This window comes from Stegostoma tigrinum, chromosome 27 (assembly GCF_030684315.1).
Source record: "Stegostoma tigrinum isolate sSteTig4 chromosome 27, sSteTig4.hap1, whole genome shotgun sequence".
NCBI lineage: Eukaryota > Metazoa > Chordata > Chondrichthyes > Orectolobiformes > Stegostomatidae > Stegostoma > Stegostoma tigrinum.
In genome coordinates this window covers 42,786,806-42,810,492 of record NC_081380.1, presented here as the reverse complement: position 1 = coordinate 42,810,492, position 23,687 = coordinate 42,786,806, and the positions used below count along the sequence as shown (strand labels likewise).

General features: G+C 38.8%; 2 protein-coding genes across 3 annotated transcripts in view; one reads left to right on the top strand and one right to left on the bottom strand.

Moving 5' to 3' along the window:
- The window catches only part of rnft1 (ring finger protein, transmembrane 1), a 37,668-nt gene extending 31,473 nt beyond the window's left edge, over window positions 1-6,195 (top strand). The window contains exons 8-9 of the mRNA XM_048557033.2: window positions 3,846-3,947; window positions 4,025-6,195. Coding sequence (XP_048412990.2) covers window positions 3,846-3,947; window positions 4,025-4,159 — 237 coding nt within the window. The 3' untranslated portion in view covers window positions 4,160-6,195. The remainder of the gene's footprint in view (window positions 1-3,845; window positions 3,948-4,024) is intronic.
- LOC125464566 (ribosomal protein S6 kinase beta-1) overlaps window positions 4,730-23,687 on the bottom strand; it is a 77,111-nt gene continuing 58,153 nt past the window's right edge. For both annotated transcript variants that reach the window (XM_048557085.2, XM_048557086.2), the window contains exon 15: window positions 4,730-22,041. In XM_048557085.2, the coding sequence (XP_048413042.1) occupies window positions 21,798-22,041 (244 nt within the window). In that variant the 3' untranslated portion in view covers window positions 4,730-21,797. The remainder of the gene's footprint in view (window positions 22,042-23,687) is intronic.

Sequence of the window (23,687 nt, the reverse complement as noted above, 5' to 3'; positions counted from 1 at the left end):
ATATGGTGTTTTGGCTTTCATTAACAGGGGGATTGAGTTTAAGAGTCGTGAGATCTTGTTGCAGCTCTATAAAACTTTGGTTAGACCGCACTTGGAATACTGCGTCCAGTTCTGGGCGCCCTATTATAGGAAAGATGTGGATGCTTTGGAGAGGGTTCAGAGGAGGTTTACCAGGATGCTGCCTGGACTGGAGGGCTTATCTTATGAAGAGAGGTTGACTGAGCTCGGTCTCTTTTCATTGGAGAAAAGGAGGAGGAGAGGGGACCTAATTGAGGTATACAAGATAATGAGAGGCATAGATAGAGTTGATAGCCAGAGACTATTTCCCAGGGCAGAAATGGCTAGCACAAGGGGTCATAGTTTTAAGCTGGTTGGTGGAAAGTATAGAGGGGATGTCAGAGGCAGGTTCTTTACGCAGAGAGTTGTGAGAGCATGGAATGCGTTGCCAGCAGCAGTTGTGGAAGCAAGGTCATTGGGGTCATTTAAGAGACTGCTGGACATGTATATGGTCACAGAAATTTGAGGGTGCATACATGAGGATCAATGGTCGGCACAACATTGTGGGCTGAAGGGCCTGTTCTGTGCTGTACTGTTCTGTGTTCTATGTTCTAACTGGCCATGTTGGGTGGTGTTGAAGAACAAAGAGACTGAGGGGTGCAGGAACATAATTCTTTACAGTTTCCAACACATTAGACACAGTGGTTTAAAAAGGTGCTTGGCATACTGCCTTCATTGCTCAAACCTTTGCGTATGGGAGTTGGGACATTGGTGAGTCTTCTTCTGGAATACCATGTCCAGTTATGGTCACCTAGTTATAGGAAGGATATTATCAAGCTGGAGAGGGTTCAGAAGAGACTTGCCAGGAATGAAAGCTTGAGTTATAAGGAAAGGCCGGATAAGTTGGGACTTTTTCACTAGAGTGTAGGAGGTTGAGAGGTGACCTGATAAAAGCTCATAAAATAATGTGGTATAGAGTTGACGGGAGTAGTCTTTTCCCTAAGAGGAGAACTTCAAGAGTAGGGGACACGTTCTTAAGGTGAGGGGAGAGATTCCAAAAAGACACAAGGCAATTTTGTTTTTAAAGAGGGTGGTTCATGCATGGAATGAACTTCCTGAAGAAGTGGTGGAATGTGGATACAATTAGAACATTTAAAAGACATTTGGATGGATGTATGAATAGGAAAGGTTTGGAGAGATATGGGCCAGGAGCAGGCAGGTTTGACTAGTTTAGTTTGAAATTTGTTCAGCATGGACTGTTTTTGGACCAAAGGGTCTGTTTCCATGCTCTGTGACTGTGAAATTATCCTGTATAGGTCTTGCAATGAGTTGGCATGGACCTTTTTACTATGCTATGCAATTCTGTGATGCAGTGGTGTGGATTTAGATTTATTTTGAAAAGGCAGGTCTTTTGAAGGTCTTAATTCTATTTCTGGGTTTTATGGGCTGTCAGCACTTTGACATTACTCTCAACAGACAGACAAGACTGAGAAGTTTGTCGGTGAACTAGACGTGCAGTGAGGACTGAATAAAATGGTAAAAGTAAGATAAGTGTGGGGCTGGATGAACACAGCTTTTGTGCTCCTGAGATGCTGCCTGGCCTGCTGTGTTCATCCAGCCCCACACTTTATCTTGGGGTCTCCAGCATCTGCAGTTCCCATTATCTCTGATCAAAATGGTAAGTGATGTGATTGCATTGTATGGTTTGACTAGTTTGTATAATTGACCTATTGCTTGGAAAAAATGTCTTGGCAAAGATTTGTCTCGCACCCATCAGTACGATTTGCAAGACAGCAATGTAAAAAAAATAGTATTTTTATTTCATGACAGAAGTGTTGATTTGTTGGAAAGTGTAGGCTAGCAGAGGAGATCAGGGATAATGGGAACTGCAGATGCTGGAGAATCCAAGATAACAAAGTGTGGAGCTGGATGAATACAGTAGGCCAAGCAGCATCTCAGGAGCACAAAAGCTGATGTTTCGGAAGGGTCTAGGCCCAAAACGTCAGCTTTTGTGCTCCTGAGATGCTGCTTGGTCTGCTGTGTTCATCCAGCTTCACACTTTGTATTCTAGTAGAGGACTTGCGATCAAGAATGCATTTTTTTTTAAAATGATGACTAGGTCCACTTATGAATGACAAACACAATGATTTAGATGAGAATTTAGGCCTGGTTAGTAAGTCTGCAGATGAAGCCAAAATTGGTGTTGTAGTGGACAGTGAAGAAGGTTATCTAAGATTAGAGATCATGATAATTGGGTCATTGGGCTAAGAAGGCATTCAGCATGCTTACCGTCCTTGCTCCGACCTTTGAGTGTAGGAGTTGGGACATCATGTTGAGGTTGTACAGGCTGTTGGTGAGAACTTTTACAGTTCTGGTCACCTTGTTTTGGAAGGGTATTATTAAATTGGACACTGTTCAGAGAAGATGTACAAAGATGTTGCTAGGAACAGAGGGTTTGAATCATAAAACTGGCTGGGATAATTTTCACTAGAGCATTGAGGTTGAGGGGTGACATTATGGAGACTTATGAAGTCATGAGAGGCAAAGATAAAGTAAATGTCAAGGATCTTTTCCCTAGGGTGGGGGAGTTGAGAACTAGGGGGCATGTCTTTAAGGTGAAAGGAGAGAGTTCCACACATGAACCACTGTGTAAAAAAAAAAAGTTGCCCCTCATGGCCTTTTTAAAAACTAACTGCCAGAGGAACTGGTGGATGCTAGTACAGTTACAGCATTTAAGACGTTTGGATAAGTACATGAGTAGGAAAGGGTTAGAGGGATATGAGCCAAGTGCAGGCAAGTGGGACTAGTTTAATTTGGGATTATGATCAGTGTGGACTAGTGGGACTAAAGGGTCTGTGTCCACCATAGTCATACAGCATGGAAAGTAAACTGCCAAGACTTTTTCTGATGAAGGGCTTAGGCACGAAACGTCAGCTTTTGTGGTCCAGAGATGCTGCTTGGCCTGCTGTGTTCATCCAACTCCACACTTTGATATCTCTGCAAACTTTGTTTACGTTTTAAACAGACAGGATGATTTTTCGTTTCTGGTTCATTTCTCAGGGTAAAGTGGTCAGCTATTTTGAGAATTGCAACAGGCACTGTTTCTGTACACATTCTTTTTGTCTGCAAAGAACAAGTCCTTATATGTAGTTTCCAGTACACAAGGGCACCACCCTTTGCTTGACAGACTATTTTAAATTGGGTGTCAGCCTGTTTGTAGTTCTTGGCAGTTTCAGAATTATTCAACAAGTAGATCAGCAGGTATGGCAGCATGTGGAGAAAGGGACGATGAAGCATGATTTTAATTCATTTACATCCCCTATACCCACCCCTATTTAGTTTCATGAGTTGGTTCTTAACAGAATTGACTTTTTGGTTTTTACCTACTCTATCATTTCTCTACTATCACTAGTACTCCTTTTATGTTTTGCTCCAAGCACTCTTCCTACCTATTCTACTTGCTGCTCCTGTCTTCCAGAATTTAAAACAGTTTTTCCAGTCCCCATCAGCTCCAACGAAGTGCCATTTTGGACTTAATGTTCCCTCTGTTTCTCTGACAACATACTACCAGATCTAAGTAGCGTAGGTGGACTGGCTATGGGAAATGCAGGGTTATAGGAACGTGGTAGGTCTGAGTGGGATGCTCTTTGGGAGGGGGCGATTGGTGTGGACGCTATGTAGGGTTTGATTTCTTCAGAACAAATTGATATTTTAAAGTCAAATGTTTCAATGTTAACACTTTCTATAGAAACTGACAATGGAAGAGTGGGTATTTATGCAGACTATTTAAATAAAATGTCTATAAATACTGTTAATAAAACCATTAACCATATCACATTCTTTTAAAGCACTATGGGATTGCAGCCAGCAAACTTCAGTGCAGTGAAGCAAGCGATATTTGCCCGATCTGTCAGACAGAATTCAGAGAACCTATTCTCCTCCTCTGTCAGGTAAATGTCTTGAGGTGAAAAAAGGGAGGGATCAGTTTCTTTTAGCTGTTCTTAATTATTTTCTTTTTATCCTGAAGCATATATTCTGTGAGGAATGCATCTCACTCTGGTTCAATCGAGAAAAGACTTGCCCCTTGTGTCGAACTGTCATCTTGGACTACATTCAGGCCTGGCGAGATGGTGCAACCTCTACTCATCTACAAATTTATTAACGAGCTAATCAAGTTACTCTGGATAATTGCAATGAAATAGGACACAATGCAACCACAGCTTTCTAACAATTAAGTACAAAGGAAAACATGAAAAAAATTTAATAATAAACATTTAAATGCTTTATTTTGTTAATGGATATTATTCAATGTAATCAGCATACTGTGATTTATGATTATATTTAAATAAATTTCAATCATTTGATTATAGTTTTTAACTAGGCCTCCCACTCACTCCTTTCCACTTCCATATTGGAAATAGTATTAAACACTAATTTGGAAACTGTAGCTTGCCAAAATTCAAAAGATTAAATGCAAAACCTGATAATGTATTACTCAAAGTGCAAGTTTGGAGGGGTGGTGTGGGGGGTGGGGACAAGAATTGTTGAAAATCAATCATACTCCAGACAATTAATAGATGTTTCCATGTCCTTGATAGCTTATTCAAGACCTCTGCATTTTCATGTGAAAAATTTCTTAGAGAAATTTCATTGGTAATTTCAGGCCACCACATTTACAAGGCTAGGCAATGTTAAAAGTTTATGCAGTATCACAAAGAGCCCCCCCCCCCCCCCATGCCAAATAACAAAGCCATGGAGATGTTTATTTCCTAGCACAAGTTAGTTTTATATGTTTGGAGATAAAATTTTCATTCCATTGGCCAGCTATCCAAAACAACAATGTAAATACAAACATCTTTTAAAAATGAAACAAACTGCATTTTGCAATGTGATTTATACTAGATGAGTTGAGTGAAGAAAATTTAACACTGACGATTGGATCAAGATTTTTAAAAAGCTGAGAAAGTAGACAGCGTTCAACTTCTTGCAAGTAAATCTGAATAATAATTTCTCAAAGTAGAAAGGCACATGTCATTTGTACACAATTATTCTTAAGGTAATTTGAGCACAGAAGTGATTTTCATGCCAATCAGAACCAAACTTCAGTAAGTTAATTGGTAGAGTTACAATGCTGCACATCAATAACTGGGTAAGTTTTTGAAAACAATTAACCCACCTTCCCACTCAATCTTTCGACCAAAAAAACAGAAACACTTCTACCTCTCAATACTGGAGTGAATGAGATAAGGGAAGAGATAAAATGGCAATGCCTAAATCAAACAACTTAGTTCTGAAAGTCAAGACCTTTGGAGTTGTCAACAAATATAATCAGGTTTTAAACAAGTTTGTTTTGTAGACTGAGAAAATGGGTTGGATTCACTGGATTATTTTTCTCATGTCCAATTTTTAAATTCTATGCCTCAAGAATGACGTTTCTTCAGTGTTCGGGAAAAAAGTAGTTTTAAAACACTACCGTCTTAAATGTTATTTTAATTTGGGCCAGAAATTTACATATTTGTATAGTTTTACATTCAATGATTTTTAAAAAATTGTTGATTCTAAAATTCAAGTATGGTTTTGATAAATATCACCATCCAGACAAAGGTAGGAATTACTTAATATCTTATGCCAAATTTATGACTGATGAGATTCCCTTTCCCTCTGAAGTTAACTGGTGAGTCTACTTTAGAAGCTACAATAGTTTTTTGTTTTAAGTATTCAGTCCCACTACTTACTCAATCCAATCAATGTCCCAATCAGGATGGATCCTTCAAGTATATGCCAGCAAATAGGCCATGAACTTGCTCCTGGGCACAGAGCTGCATTCCGACCATACAGGCTAAAGCAAATGCTTCTAACTGGGAACACAGTTTCTGTATCCCCCAAATATCAATGCACACAGCCAAGCAAACTGTCAAAAATAGGAATCCAGTCTATTTTTTTAAAGAACTTTCAAATGGCATGATACAGTTTCATTTGAAAGTGGAGCTTGGAAGTTGTGATCTAATAACGTTAGAGGCAAAATGCTGGACAGAATCTGATTTTTCTTTCAGATGTATTTTGGATTGAAGTTTGTTTTGAAATGTAATTTACTTTGCTTGTAAAATGCATGTTGTAAGGGAGATGAGATTAATATTCACTTTCCCTCCCTTTGTTTTCATTTATAATCTTAAATAAAAGAGATTTATCTGACAATAACTTGCTTTTACTTTTCTTGTGGAAACATCCTTTATTTACTGTCCTATAAAGAACACCTAAATGTGTATTTTTAAAAAAATAATCAAAGATCCAAAGCAAGAAACTGGAGCAGAAGCAGATTATTTTGCCTCTTGACCTGCTAATCTAACTAGAATTTTGTATATTTCAGATGTGAACAACCTACCTTTTCTACAGCTTCAAACATTTTTTAAAGCTGCTAATTAGTTGACAACTTGCATCCAGATGCCACCTTACTATTGCAAATATCTGCTTATTCGTAAGTTATTGCTTAATCCAGATGGTCACACAAGGATCTTTACATGGGTGTCCCTACCATTTACTGTCATCTCAACGTAAATTGGTACCGGCTCTGACCCAGCCATTATCCGAAAAAACAATAATCTTGGTCCTGGATTTTGTACATTAAATTTACGACTAATTATAACCAGCAGTTCCAAACTAGTAAGAACTAAGTCACAACTAAAATGTACACATATACCTTGACAGGCTTGTGTCACAGTGCACAAACTACAAGCCAAACTAAAACTTTTCCTGATTTCATTAATCTAGAGGCTCAAATTAGGCTCCACCTGTAAATCTCAAGAAGAATGCTAAATTATCACAAAGTAGAAGACAATTCAATTAAAAAGTGTGAGCACTTGCCAATGCTCATCATGAATATTGCTAAGTTTCATTCATGCCATGAAGTTCCATTCTTACCTCAAAGCATTGTGTTGGAATAGACCAGAGAGATGGGCCAAATTGACATAACAAGGTATTGAGCTGGATGAACACAGCAGGTCAAGCAGCATCAGAGGAGCAGGAAAGTTGGCATTGTGGACCTAGACCCTCCTTCAGAAAAATTTTCATCTCAGAATAAGGGGAAAGCCATGTAGGACGTTGTTGCCTGGCTTTAAACCCTGCAGCCAAAGGAAAGAGCTTTTTTCGATCCACCTTGTCTGGGCCTTCAAGAACTTTGCAAGTTTCAAATGAAATTGCCTTGTCATTTTTCTAACCTCCAGAGAATACATGCTCAATCTCCAATCTGCCTTTAGGGCAGTTCTGCTATCCCAGATATTAATCTGATGAACACTTACTGCATTACCTCCATGTGCAAGTCATTAAGACAGTTGTAATAGAAAAACTGTAGGTTCGTTCTGGATCAAGAAGCCAGAATGGAATTTCATCCATTACTGATTTACAGCACTGCTGAAAGTTAACATGAAATCATTCACTGAAGCTCCCATTTATAAACTTATACTGCTCCGAAATTGATCACATCCCCACTCTAGAAGTTGCTTTAGTTTCTGAAAGAGTGGAATTTCAATTTTAATATTTACCTCGAGAACCAAAGTATAAACTGTGTAGTACAACACATCCCTTTTTACTGATCTAGGGTTTACTCCCTCAAAAACATTAATACTTGCTCTAGTGGTAGTTTTCAGCTTTCATCCTCTTTATGGCTCTTGGGCGACCTCCTTTGATGTATGAAAAGATGTACTGCTGTGTCTGGCTTTATAGTTTCACAGTAAATGAAACTGGTTACTCACCCTAGTTTTTCCTGAAGGCACCAGCTTGATTATTCCAGCTGCACCAAATCCTCATTAAACACTGCCTTCCAGCACAAACTATTTTCTTCCACCCTTCAGTCCAGGATGCAGTTGTTATTCTTCCATTTCTAAATTAGTTGACTGTCAGAACATCAATTGAACTCTTGCAAATAATTAGTCTACTTTTATAAATTGAGGAAACAGTGGACAGTATATTAAATCCAACTGGGCATGCAAGTGATACCCAAGAATTTCAGGTTTGACCCCAAATCTGTTAAGTTGGCATATCCCTAGCAAAACAGACACTTCAAAGCTCAGTTCCTCTAAGAAAGGAAAAAGTCTGCTAGATTTTTCTGGTCTGGTCATCCACACAAAAATTAATGTCATGTGACAAGATCAAGATCAGCTTTGATGTCTGCTAAAATAAGTTCTCTTATAATTATTTGCACATATAAGTCTGGAATTATATCCAAATAGTGTAAAAAACTGATATACGAAGCAAAATGTGTAGGCCATGGTAAAGATACCTCTTGTTACATCCTTAAGTGTATCATGTTTATCTTAACTCTCCCTTACTTTCCCAATCAATCACCAATGGAACAAAGGCTACTTTCAATTCTCCACCCCCATTCTGAAGTCATACCAGATTCAAAATTGACACTTCCTCTCTCCACAGATGCTATCAAACCTACTGAGTTTCTCCAGTAATGTGTGTTTCAATTCCAGGCACTTGCATTTCTCCCCAGTCAAGCTGTTGTGGGGAAACAATTTGAAAGCCTAGAAATCCATTTACGTACCATACACATCATATCCTAATAAAAAGGAGAAGGTTAGAAAGATATTACTGTTCTTCCCAAAAACCACATTTTCTCTGGAGCATATGCTGTTTAATGCTCATTCAGTCCCTAATTATAAGTTCTGGTAGTTTTGCCTTACCTGAAAAAAAGGTAAAGCTAAAAAACACTAAAATGCTAGTTACTGTACTACATGCTAACCCATCTGTAACAATGAGGCCTAGAAGCATGGACATAAACTTTAAGGAAAAATAATTTTAGGTCAGTTGTAACGAACACAGAGGAAGCTCTAATCATGACTTTGCATACAAAGAACTCTGAAGTGCTAAATAAATACCAAAGTACCATCATACTTCAAATTGGCACTATTTATGGAATTTAGATCTTATCATTGCTTAATGTACTGTCTTTTATCTCTAACATAATATTTGGGCGCTCATCATATTGTTAGATGTTCAAGTTTTGTTATGCAGCAGTTATTGACTATAGTTTAAGAATCTTGGAATATTAGCTTCCATAATTTATCTTCTCAATAGATATAATCTGCATTGAGCTGTGTTTTTAATGTTATTGTCGTTGGTGCTTTTTCATTCTGTGCTGTCTTCTGGAAGTTCATGGCATTTCCTTTCCTGGCAAATTCACGCAGATCTGTGCCGATGTAAATTTTACAAGAGGCTGCTGACTGGCACATTGCTAAGACCCGTGCTCCAGTGTACCCTCCCTCAGCGATGATCACTGATCTCTCCACAGTTCACCCTTAAGTCATTCTTTCCGGGTGGCTGCAAATCACTTTTGTTACACGGTTACCCACAGTAGAAGAGATCAGTAACATGGAAACATCTCGGCTCTTTTTTAACTCCAGTATAAATCTGCATGTATTTTATCCCCTCTGGTTTTGCATTAACAGATCAGGTTTCCTATTCATCTCATAACCCTCTGCTTTATTTTAAGTAAATTAGAATGGTACAATAGAGTAAATTCAATGGTCAGGACTGTAGAAAGCAAGCCCAATTGACCCAGCCTCTAATCAATCGAAGTGACTGAAGGGGTCAGAGTGCACTCTCAAGCAGCGCATGCAAAGGAATAATCTCATGACACTAAGTTTAGGTTCCAGTAGGGCCAATCAGCTCCTGACCTTAGCTTTGGTTCAAACTTAGACAAAATAGCTAAATTCTTAAGGTAAGCCAAGAGTGACTGCCCTTGACATCAAGGCAGGATTTGACAGTGACATCTAGAATGCCCTAGCAACATTGAAGTCAATGGGAATTGGGAGGGGGGGGGGTGGGGTGCACTTTCCATTTTTTCATTGGTTAGAGTCAAACCTGGCACAAATGAAGATGGTGCAGTTGTTGGTGGCCACTCATCTCAGTCCAAGGACATCACTGCAGGAAATCTTTCGAATCGTGTCTTAGGCCAACCTAGTTGGTTTCAATGCCCTTCGCACCAAAATCAGAAGTTGTCATGTTCACTGATGACTGCACAACATTCAGCATCATTTGTGCCTCCTCAGCACAAAGACTTAGACAATACATGGAGCAAGTAACAATTATGCTATACAAATGCCAAACAATAAGCACTTCCAACAAGATCATCTTAATGTCGCCCCGTGACATTCCATGGCACTACCACAGCCGAATCTCCCAAGGGTTACTACTGACCAGAAACCGAACAGGACCTGCCATTTAAAAACTGTGGTTGAGGGCAGGTCAGAGGCTGGGAATTTTGAGGGGAGTAACTCATATCCTGTCTCCCTTTTAGCTGACTACCATCTACAAAGTAAAAGTAGATGGAATATTATTCTTGTGCCTGGATAGGTACAGCTCCAACTACACAAGAAGCTCGTCAACATCCAGCACAAGGCAGTCTGTCTCACGAGCACTCCATCCAGCATGTTCACCATTCAACCCTTTCATCTGTGAAGCAGTGTGCACCATCTAATGAGATGGACTTCTAAAACTCAGCCAGACTTTCTCAACAGTATCTTCCAGACACACCACGGTGGGGGCAGGGTGGGTTGGGGAAGAGAGAGGAGAGGCTCAGTAGTTAGCACGGTGCCAGGAACCTAGGTTCAATTCCACCCTTGAGCAACTGAGTGGAGTTTGCACGCTCTCTCCGTGCCTGCGTGTTTGCTCCAGGTGATCCAGTTTCTTCCCAATGTCATAGAACAGTACAGGCCCTTTGGCCCATGATGTTGTGCCAAACTTTTACCCTAATCCTAAGATCTAACCTCCACCCCTACCTTATACTATTCATCCATATGCCGATCCAATAGCCATTTAAATGTCCCTAATGAGGCCAACTCCAATACCCTCTCCAGCAAGGCATTCCACACCCCGACCAGAGTAAAGAACCTACCTCTGGACGTCTCCCCTATATCTACCTCCACACACTTTAAAAACGATGCCCCCTCATAATTGCTACCTCCACCCCAGAAAAAGTGTCTCTGGCTGTCCACTCTAGCCATACCTCTGATCAATTCGTACACCTCTATCAAGTCACCTCTCATCCTTCATCTTCCTAAAGAAAAAAGCCCTAGCTCTCTCAACCCTTCCTTGTAAGACCTTCCCTCCATTTCAGGCAACATCCTGGTAAATCTTCTCTGCACCTTTTCCACCTTTTCCTGTAATGAAGCAACCAGAACTGGACACAATACTCCAGATGTGGCCGAACCAGGATTTTGTACAGCTGGAGCTGGAGCACGGCTCTTGAACTCAATTCCTCTGTTAATGAAAGCTAACACACCGTATGCTTTCTTAACAACTCTATCCACCTGGGTGGCAGCTTTCAGAGAACTGTGGACATGAATTCCAAGATCCCTCTGCTCCTCCACACTGCCATGAATCTTTCTGCTAATCCTGTATTCTGCTTTCAAGTCATCCTTCCAAAATGAATCACCTCACTTTTCAGGATTAAACTTCACCTGCCACTTCTCAGCCCAGCTCTGCATCCTATCAATGTCCCTTTGTAATCTAGAACAGCCCTCTGCACTGTCTACGTGACCAACCTTCATATTATGCACAAAATTACCAATGCACCATTCCTCTCCTTCATCCAAATCATTTACAAAAATCACAAATAGAAGAGGATCCAGAACAGACCCTTGTTTCACACCGTACTCCTCTACAACTTGGTCTCTCTCAGTTGTGAATACAGAAGAAAGCTTCATTAAGGACGTCGCCTATCTCTTTAGACACCATGCACAAATTTAGACAAAGTCCAAAGATGTAGAGGCTAGGTGGATTGGCCATGCTAAGAACCTGCCCATAGTGTTCAGTGATATATAGATTAAGTGGATTATAGGGGGATGGGTCTGGGTGGGATGCTGAGGGTTAGTGTGCACTTGTTGTGCCAAAGGGCCTGTTTCCACACTATAGGGATTCGATGTTCACCTCAACATCTGGTTGACGATGGCCACTCACCATCTTGATTTGGAACCAAATTGCCATCCCATCACTGTCACTGGGTCAAAATCCTGGAACTCTCTCCCTAACATCAATGTTGTATTCCAACACTAAGAAGGCTAAAACATTTCAAGGAGGCAGCTCACCATCATCTTCCTCAGGACAATTCAAGATGAGTAATGAACACTGAACTAGCCAGTGACATCCATATTCTACGGAAGTAATAAAAATACAGTTTTAGAAAACAGCACTGCACTTGCACTGCAGGAATACAAACATAGTTTAATCAAATTATGGGCCTTGTGTTTTACATCAGCTAGTTTGCCCCAGTTCCAAAAATTCAATGTTTGTAAGTTCAGAAATTTTCTAATCAACCTATTATTCTTTATCTACACATTGTTGGTTTAACTTTGCTACATGTAGAAATTTATGCTTATTGTAATTGAGTGACAAAATAAAAAGATGATGCGATTCATGATGGTCTCAACTGCCACACTCTTATTTTATTGGTGATCTACCACTCAAGTTCTATTGAAACAAAACAAAACTACATTCAACTTTTATAGCTGTTCATTCATTGATCAAATTTTATTTCAGTAATACAGCTGATTAAGTACAAGATGATTAGTGAGGGGGGGGGGGGGAGAAAGTAGCTTCACACCATTTTTACTCGGACAACGAAATCATGTAGTCCTATTGGCATAATGAGTCATATCTAATTCTCTAGTAGTAAAGCACATGCCAAATATTTATCTTGGAGTAATGAAAAAGTCAGCCAAGGTCATATACAACATTATACCATATAGAGTGTTGAGATTTTTGTGCTTTTATCTTGGAGTTGGAATGCAAGGGTTGGGACAAAAATTAACCTCAAGTTGTGTTGAATATTTTATAGAACTGAACAACTTATACCTCGTTACACTTGGCCAACTGCATGGACAACCCTACTAGTTTCAACTCAAACTATGTTCCCTTAAAATCAAAATTCCAATTGTATTACAGTCAACTTCAAAATGCCTAGTGAGACACCCCAAACACAGCAACCTAAAAGAACAGCTGTGATATCCTGCCATTAGCATATTCTTATTGTTCTTAGAGCACTGTAAAAACATTTAGTAGACACAATTGTACCCATCTCCAGGTGAATTCCATTACAACATGGGTTCTGGACATACTCCCAGATCTATGAGTAGCTAAAGGCAATAAAATGCAGCTCCCCTGGTACTTGAGGTGCATTAAATTCAATTTGCTGGGACACTGTTGGGCAACATAATTTACTACATCTACAGCTGTATCACTTCTAGGGACATTTTTTTAAAAAACAAAAATCTGCTTTGACTTCATATTTTACTCATTCCATTGGTATTAATCCATATTGCAACCTTCTGCTTTATAACCTGACCTATGTATGAATCCCAAAATAGGTGACCCATCACTTTGTAGGGATTGGTGCTGGGACAGTAGTAAGAAAGTAAAAGTATTAACTGGGTGGTAAGTGGTTTTAAAATGAATTTGGTCATAATACATTCGCAAGTTAATATCACATTTAATCTTCTTGAGGCTGTTTACACCAACTGGCATACTTTAGAGCCTTCTCATTTGCATTTCCACTGGTCTGTAGAAATTTGGCAACTTCTACATGCCACATGAAGATCAATGAAACAAATCCAAAATATTAGCATAACCAAGATAGCAAATAGGCACAGGTTTCCAACAGCACTGTCACTTGCAGCTTTCCAAGTTTTCTAAACAGTCTTTCACTTACGGAGCCCAGTTATCACCCCAACTACAGTATACCTGTTCAAACCCTGTATCAGTTCACAACCAACCCACAGCTATCTGACAACCTGGGTTTTGAAGGTTCCATTGTCAAAATTGACATAAGTAATTGTTTTAACCTTTACATGCTGGTAACTTAATGGTACAATTTGAAAATCCATGTCTACATTGGTTATACAATAAGACATTCAACTGTTCTCAAGTCTGCTGTGTGTTTTAAGCATTTGTGATGATTTTTGCCAGATTAATTAGTGTCCTTCATTTATCCTATTAGGAAAATATGCCATCCAATTGAATGATCAATACAACTCTAAACTACAGCGCTGGTTACAGTATGAACCTAGAACAAGAGAAATTGATGGCCCTTGATAGAACTTCCCTGATGTTTGTATGCATATAAAACATTCATATCCAACACAGTGATATCAACCACTATCCAGTCCCTTGTAATCCATTGCATTGTTTTCCTTTGATCAAAAACGAAGGAAAATAAAGATTTCAAATGAAGAAACAGTTAAAAGGATTATCAGGAGTCTTCCCTTTTATTGAAGCAGCCTTAAAATTTGCAATCACATGGAATAAAGTACAAAAATAAAAAAAATTAATTAACACTTTGGACAGGATCCTTCTTCAAAACATTTCCTTATAAAGGTGATTGATCTGCGCCTTTCTGGATATTTTTATTCCAAGTTTCCAGCATTTGCATTTTCTGCATGGTTGTGCAACAGAATTATGGTTTTACTACCAAAGTTTATGCAAAGAAAGATTTAGCTAATATGGAGTAAGGCATAATAATGTTCCATTGAAGGCAGCTATAGCCTGTAGACATCAGTTTAGTCATTGTTCCATAAAGTCGTCTTTAAAAAAAGAGAACATCTTTGTACTGAACATTCACAGCAGTCAACACACCTCAACAGTACTTGATTTTTCAAACTAATTGTTTTGCCTAGATGATAAAATGAACATATCTTTCTTGTAAAGTGGGGAATTCCTCTTTTCCACTGTTCTGTGTTTTCATATCAGCAAGCAAATCTACCTTTGGATGTACATACAAGTAGCAGTTTAGGATGACTAGTGGCCTGATTGTCCTTCTGTTGAACTGTACCTGGGCTTTAAATGGATCTTCAAAACTCGTTAATCAAGGGCACAAACTTATGGTTAAGCTCTGTGCACAGCGCATTTGGGCAGACAATCCAGGATAGTGTCTCTTCAAATTAATATTAAACAATTAGCTAAGTTACTTGCTAATAAAAGCTTATATGAATCAAAGATTAATACTGTAATGACAAAATAAACCTGGAAGGCTTCAGCTGCATGCCACAAAATATGAGAAGGTTCATGCAATAATAGACTGTTCCCAAATTATCTTTAAAAACACGAGGGCAAACTAAAAAGAAAAAAGGTTCTCCAATAGCTCAGTGGGTAAGTCTACAGCATAGGATTGTACTGAGCCCCACATGACAAGAGTTTCCAAACTTCAATTTCTCACTTGTATTAACTTAGTTACAAGTAACCTTAACATCCTTAAAAGTGTTGCAATGGGAATGCTGAATATGAGTGATTCTTTGCCAGCAGAAAGTCCAATTATACGTCTCCACTTACTTGCCTTTGGTTTTCAGCAGAGATGAGAGGGGATGAGCTGGGGACATTAACTGATCACCATTAGAACAGTCAACAACTACCCTAAGTTAAGACAAATTCAATCATTTGCTTCACAATCTTCCTAGAGAAACTGCAGGTAAATCTGAAGCGCAACTACATTGCTAATTTAGTCAGAAGTCACACGACACCAGGTTATAGTCCAACAGGTGAACTAGCTTCACCGAACTAAGGAGCACTTTGAAAGCTTGCGATTTTAAATAAACCCGTTGGACTATAACCTGGTGTTGTGACTTCTGACTTTGTCCACCCCAGTCCAACACCCACATATCCACAATTATAATTTAGCCACTATAGTACATGCCATAAGTATCACAGGGAAGAAACAATTATGCACAGAACTGCCCGTAGACTGTAATATTTTAGATCACAAATCCAGTTGATTGATCTCAAGATTTTGAAAAATGCTGTTTCCTAAAGACCCAAATCCATTATTAAAGGCTCCAATATTACACTACAACATTGGTGCAAGACAGTCTTGAAGTTATAATGTAATTCCTGAGAAAACTCTTACCCAATTGTAGAATGGTTTAGAATCAGTGTGCAGACTTAGCCATCAGCCCTGAGACAATGTTGCAGCTGAAGTGTGAACGCAGCTGTAAACTATTCAAGCCAATCATGGTGGAATGGCTCTTTCTACACAGGATTGGTGTTCATGGCCAACAGCATCCACAGGGATCCAATGCATACTAATTCTGGTTCACAAATATCAGTGCTACATCAACATCACAGCATTGGCAGCAAGCTGCCTGAGAACTACAAGTAGGCTTATACCAATCAATACCTCTTTACATATTTTGTTAACAAACTCAAATAAACATTAATGGTAGTATCCACAGCTAGATTTACAGACCCATAAAGCCTATAAAGACTCCACATTCATAAACGTTTGACAGCTCCCATAAAAAAACAAATTTATAACTATCTCCATTTCCACACAAATGAGTTATAAATTTTAAAATGATCCAAAAAAAAAATCTATCAAATAAACCTCCAAAAGGGATGTGGAACACGGAGAGAAAGGAAGCAGTTTACAAAATATTTTTTCTAATCTACAATTCAAATCAGGTAGCCATTTGCACCACAATAAAAGTTTCAAATCTATAATGTAAAAATAAAGAATCAACACAAACTTCATAGTTCTGTTGAAATACAAAACCTAATTTTGAGATTATTAAACCACTTGACAAATTGATATCTAATGAAATTTGATGTTTTCAAATTTTCAGTAGACTGGGAGAGAAAAGCAATTTGCATAGTTTGAGTTCATTGTAAACCTAAGGGTCCATGTCAGCATTGAAATGTATTGATCATCTTGCTCTCATCTCCACAAAAGTATTGGATCGCAAACCCAAGTTAGAGGAAAGACCTGGATTTTTTTTCTTTTGTGGGGGGCGGGCAGAGGTCACCCAATTTTTTTTCCTTAGCAATACATTCAAATAACACCCCACTACAAAGATCAGGACAGGACGAGAGTTCTGTGAAACTACATGCTCCATGTAAGATTCGTTACACAACTTACTTCAGGAACCAAAAGCTACAGTGCTGGTGGCTTCTATGTACATGAATCCCATATCCTGAACGCTGGCAATGTTAACATATTACTAAAGATGATTTGCAATCAACCAAGTGTGGACCTTTTAGGAAGTTTATTTTCCAGGGCATTCTCAACCAAGACTACACAGAATCTGATGTTAATTTAAGTCACTCCGCAAAGTCCATCTGTTTTAAAACTATCAACAGCTCTTCAGAAATCCAACCATTACAATGAATCCAATTTTGCAACACTTCCCCTTCCCACTGCCTTTTTCAGACATCTTTAATTTGGGTTCCAAGAATTATTCCTCCCCTCTCCTCCAGAGTTGTGGTGTTTGCTGTTTTTTTTTGGGGGGGGGGGGGGGGCGGTGGTGGCAGGGAGTTGGTGGAAATCAGACTAAGGAGGAGAAGAAATTAGTCTGAAAACTCAGGATGTGAAACAGCTGATTTAACAGCCAAAGCAGACATTAATTCAACCTCAGACTTTGGCATTCAATATTTTTAAGACACTTCCCCAGATATTATGGAAAAATCATTATATAAAAATCTTCAAGTCAGATACAGTTCAGCACAGTTCTTTGTAAGTGTTGGATTTTATTTAATAAAAGACACCAAAACCCTTTCCAACATGTGTTTTAGTGCTTTGCAATTACAACCTTGGAAAACTTATTGGCCTTTACATGATTGCTGACTGCTACATATAAAGATAACAGAAAGAAAGAAAGAGTGACAACACAACTAATAGTGATTCAATGCTTAATTTGCTATCTTCTATGGTCAGTCTACAGTAGCTGTGAAGCAGTACCAGAAGAATGACAAAATGTGAATTTTAATTACCCAGACAGCAGGACTTAATCTCCACACCTCTTCAAATCACCCAATGGGTAAATGCACGTTTACTAATCTGGCATATCATAGAAGTAAGCCACTTACATCTCCATTTCAGCATGCAGTGCCTATGAAACACAACTAGACAAGTGATAGGGAACATGCAGCCATTGTTCTCTCACCTTCCCAAATTCAATACAACAGCCCAAGTGACTGCAGAATACCAGATAGCCATGGGCATCTGCAAGTGTATGATCCACCGCTATTGAACATTTTTAACATAAATTAGATTGGACTTTGGATACATTAGTGATTCCACAAAGTCAACCAAGTCATAATGCTCCTTCAATAGCTTTTCTAAAAGAGGCTTCATTTCTAATTCTCCACAAAGAAATCTGTTTCAGAATTACTTTGAACTTGACATTTGTAAAACTGTCACTTTAGATGCTTGTACAGGTTAAATAGACGTTATTCCTTGAATATAATTCAGCTTATTGATCTGATCTTTCTTCTGAAATGCAGGAACTAAAAACATTACCCAAGCAGCAATAACAATATTCAAATCTATGAACTGTTTTCATTTCTGGCCTCTGGCTTTCTGATCAAAATGGAAAAACATAGAATCATAGAATGTGACCCACAAAGCTCTGTAAAACCCCAAAATTTTAAAAACGATATGGACAAACTCAAACAACACATCTGATTATACCATTGTATAAACTCTTGCATTAACAACAGCAAGTGAATTTGAAAGATGTATAAACTGCAAATCAGCCTTTACTGACCTTTTTTAGAGAGTTAAATAGAAATTAATAGATTTCAGCATGGTAATACAAAAAAGACAATTTTTGAAGTCACTGAATAATTCTGTATAACTAAAGGTGGGAGGTAGTGATGCCCTTGTAAACATAAAAATCTACTTGATGTATTTTGCCCATTTAAAAAAACACTAAAAATCATGACTTCAACTAAGTCTTGGAGTTAAGAGCACAACTGCCCCTCTTCCTGGAGGATGTTTCCTGGCAAATGCCGTCAGTTCTGAGAGTTTGGTTTTATGGCATCTAACAAGAAGCTTATTAAAACTGCTTCAACCAACTCTGATCACATTGTTTTAAGTGCATTACGTACAAGCTGATATGTCATGCTGTTCAATCTCTGCCTGGTATAGAGCTTGTTGGCAGCCTCTTGTGTTGCAGCAGTGATGGAACACAAGTTCACACCACAAACCTCTTTGTAATTAAAAAATTTCCAATCTCAACCATGTCACCTAGAGAAGCTTGATGCGTGAATGAGAGCAAAAGGCCACTCATATTTCAGCTAACAATATAGCAGCATGGCCAGGAGGCAGGTTTAGGCATTTCTAGACCCTAACATTTCAAATTAGCTCAACAGAAAAGAAAACAAATGCTGCCACAGTTACTTTTAGTTCAGTCAGGACTGATCGATATCTTACAAATTACATCAAAATGACTTTTATGGTAAATGGATACATGGTCAGCGCAGAGATTCGGAAGATGGCCATTTTCATACGGACAAAGGAGGGAGGATTCAGTGGAACACAGGCCTGAGAAACTGTAAAAATGAAACGTAGCATTTCTTATAACAAATTGGACAGATACACTCAACTCCAAGGTTGCCACTGATATAGTCATGTTAGTTCAGGATACAGCATCTTCTGAGTCACGTGGACAGTTCCAGGATAGGTGATTGAGCATGTACATGCTCAGAGATTCATATGCATAATAAGTCATTAAGTTTCATTAACTGGTATTGAATCTTGAGCCATTTGTAGTAAACTACAATAATTACAATCGGAGGCTGATCAATCCAAGTTCAGTATTAGAATATAAATCTCTTCACAGCCAACATTAGTGAGAATTTAAAATGATGCTCCTATTGTACTACATGACTCAAAAGATTTTTCCATGTTCTTCCAGATCAAGACTGGATTTCTCAGTCTAAGATTTTGCTGATCAACAGAACAGGCCAATATGATTTTACATTATTGAACTCACAATGGAATTACTGCCAGGGAGAAGAAATGAAAAAGCAAAATGAGCAATTAACCTAAATAAATTTGAATTTTAGCATTAGATACTTTGAAGAAGCAATTCCTTCTCTCCAATTAATGGCCCCATTTCCTAAGTTACAGGTTTGCGTACGATCCTCACAATGAGAATTTCATTTACCATGATTTTCTACCTCAGTAAAACAGGAATAGCGTTCAAGTGAGGCATGTAAATTAACACCCAAAAGCAAATATTGATACCAATATAATCACAACTTTGAGTTAGGCTAAGATGAAATGGAGCTCTTAATGATTAAGTCTTGAATTTTCTTCAGCAAAAATTCAAGTGGCTGAAATTAATGAGATCACTGTGCTCTGAGCCAAAGGACAAGAAATGGGAGAGAAATATTTATGAATTTAACGAAGGATAAATGTCACTGAAATGAATGGCATCTGAACTGCATGTTCAGGTCTCTATATGCAAGTCTGCATACATAACAGCTTTTAAGTTTAAATTTAAGCTTTCATATCGGTTTGTACTCAAAAAGGCTTATGGCATGCCAAACTACCTTTCCGTGCATAAAGACATTTATGGCTTGTATCCTATGGCTCAACTGATTTCAATAGCACAGACAGATACAGGAAAAGCAGCTTGCAAATAAAAACATTTCAGCACACACTACATTTCACACAAATCAGACCTGAAAATCTACAGCACAGCAATGACATAATCAGAACAAATGTCAGTCGAGTACTATAGCTGTGGAAAGTTTTTTTTTTGGGACATTTTAATATATAGTATTCTGCTCAGAACCACGGCTTATACATGGGAGGTACCACAGAATTTCAGGCTCCTCAGAGGGGCTTGAATGCAGGAAGGGAAGACTTCGTTCGAGTCTAAATGAATGTCTTCATTTCCCATCCATGCCTCACCTCATCACATCCAGGAGATTGGAGCAACCCCAACTTTGGGGGTCTATTATGCTATTGAGGTATGTGGCATGGATGCCAGCGTAAAAATAGTTCGCAAGAGGAACAGGGAATAACGAGATTTAAAGGGTACAGAAAGGATTTAAACTAGAAATTCATAATGATCCAGAAATGCAGATAGGCTAGATTTTAAAGTGCTTGCTGCACAAATGGTGCACCAACATGCTGGTACACTCTTGGGAGATGGTACAACTCTTTCTAGAAAAGAACAAGATAGATTTCCACCTGTACTGTGATTATAAACAACTGTAAGAGTATCGTTGCAGTAGCAAAAAGGCAGATAATGTGGTAAACTTTAAACCTGTTCAAACATTAAGTCTACACAAAGCAAACTTAAGTTTTTAAGACTTGCATGTACCAAAGAGTTAATACAATTCTATCACCACTGTACGCATTACAGCGTGTATAGATTTTTTTAATCCATGATCTCTTTCCATAAACTGTATTTATGTGGGTTTCAATGTGTTACAATACAGGATTGAGAGTCTGAGACTTTGTCATTACGTTATCAGAACCCAGTGTGCAATCTTTCCTATCCCAGGTGCAGACACACCCAGCATTGTCTGCACCCTCCTCTACCCTCCAGACATAAGCTGCAATTTGATTGAGAGATTCAGGCAAAGCCGTGCAACAACTCTGCCGTTAATAATACTGTTCATCAGGCACCTAAGCAGAAAGATTTCTTCAACACCATCAGTGACGATGAGCCACGGGACTTTTCAGTTAACGTCTAGTGCAGAACCTCAAGAGGAGAAATGCTGCGTGGGACGTTAATGCCCCTAAACTGATGCAGTACATGCGTCTCAAAAATGTTCATCACCCCACTAATTACTTTAAATCTCCTTTTTCTTCGGTCAGTGATGCATAAGTTTCATTGAGTAATGTCCTGAACCAAGAGTTCTATGGTTGTTTCTGAAAAGGGGTTTGGGGGTATTGTGGAGAGAAAGATGGGGAGGCTTAGCATCCTCCCAAAAATACTCTCATTTGTACTTGGTCAGCACTTGTACAAGCGCAGTCTTGCATCGATCTTTTTCCTTCCTTCTCCATTCACCTGTTGTCATAGGTTCATACGCAGATGTGCGGGTCTATTTGGGGGCACAGGATACGTTTGCTTTTTGAAAGGCACAGAGCTCACGCCCATAGGGTGTCGGATTGGCAGTGGAGCAGATGCTTCTCCACTCACGGTTACGTCCATCTGTTCCACACCAACATCCATTGGGTAGTCTGAAGATCTACGTTCTCTGGGTGGTTCCATGTTAGCACCCCGGCCCCAGCAGTCAGCAGATGAAAACTTCACTGGGCTGCAAAATAAAGTGGCATTAAGTGAACTATTCACAGAAAATTGTCTGCTCAATCTGTCAAAAATGAACTTAAAGCAGAGAAAATATGCTGAGGGAAACCAAACTAGGATCATCCAAAATGGTGTACAGGTTTGCATAAATACCACCTAGATTTTAGGCAATCCCTGTATAAGGCGACCTCTTGTTATAGCCAAGCACCAACCTGAAACAATGATAACCCATGTAAAAAATTCAGTAAAAGAACACACAAAGCTCAGACAATTATATGCTTATGCTATCCACTCATTACTTTATCCAACATAAATACAATATGTAAACAGGCACTTACCCAGCACACAGGTGAATGGATTACTACATACTTAACAACCCTTCACACTCATCAACCTGGTCCAGTCGAATATCAAACATTCCCACTAGTTTGTCTCTACAACTTGTCCTACAAACAAGTTTCACAGCCTCAGATGGGTCCAGAACAACCAGGTTGAAGTTTTAATAATAATCTGACAGCTTTATGATCACTTTTACTGATTGTGTTTCCAGGATTTATTTAGAATAAAATACTGAATTCACCTGCTGGGACATGAACTCTCATTCTCTACCCAGGATTGAGAATTATTAGCCCATTTAGCATCCTCCAATGTGGCCTTTGAGATGCACAATAACACAATCACAGAGCAGAAACAGATAGCCAAGTTCCATACTCATGAAGACGGCCTCAACCGCAATCTGGAGTTCATGCCCTGCTACATGAGACTACACTATACTCTTCTCTATTTGTAATTCTTCCTTACTGTCCTGGTTTGACACCATCATCTTGATAACTTGTTTTGATCTCGACCTTAATTAGTTTGTACAGTTTTGGATTACTTGTTCCATAGGTTTAAGAGTCACATGCAAGGGTTGAACCACCCATATTATTCCAGCCATTTGGATTGTCTCCAACTCCACTCCACATTATTTTTACTTTTTTGTAATTACCTCTCTGCCTCAGTTAATCAGATTAAAAGGTCATCCCCTCATTGCCATTCAGCTATTGCCACTTTACTTACACCATCTGATATTTTTGATCACCTGCAGAGACTTATTATTCTGCCTGCCAACACTCCACTCTCAATATTTGTATGATCTTTTGATTCCTCTGCTTACAAATTGTGCGCCTGTGGGCTTCCCTTCACTTCAACTGACAAACGAACAGCGCTCTGAAAGATTGCGATTTCAAATAAACCTATTGGACTTTAACCTGGTGTTGTGACTTTGGACCTTGTCCGCCCCAAAGCAATACTGGCACCTCCACATCACAGCCATATGACACTACTATTTACACTGAAATATTACAAAAGTTCAGTATATGATTTTACACCCAATCCACAGTCAATTCAAATTTCTCTCAAAGATCAATAATACATAACTCAGCTACACACAGCAACACCACACTTCTGGCCAACGAGATGATGATTTGTTAATTCCTCCATTTATCATGCCTGGAGGTACGACTAATTATCTGGGATACACAGTATGCATGTATTGTGTATCTTCATGTTCCCCACTAAGTATAATTTGCCAGAGAAATAATCAATTTGCATTTGTAAGTTTCATGTAGTCATTTCTGAATTTCTATCAGGAGTTCTGAGCTGTAGTTTCTGGCT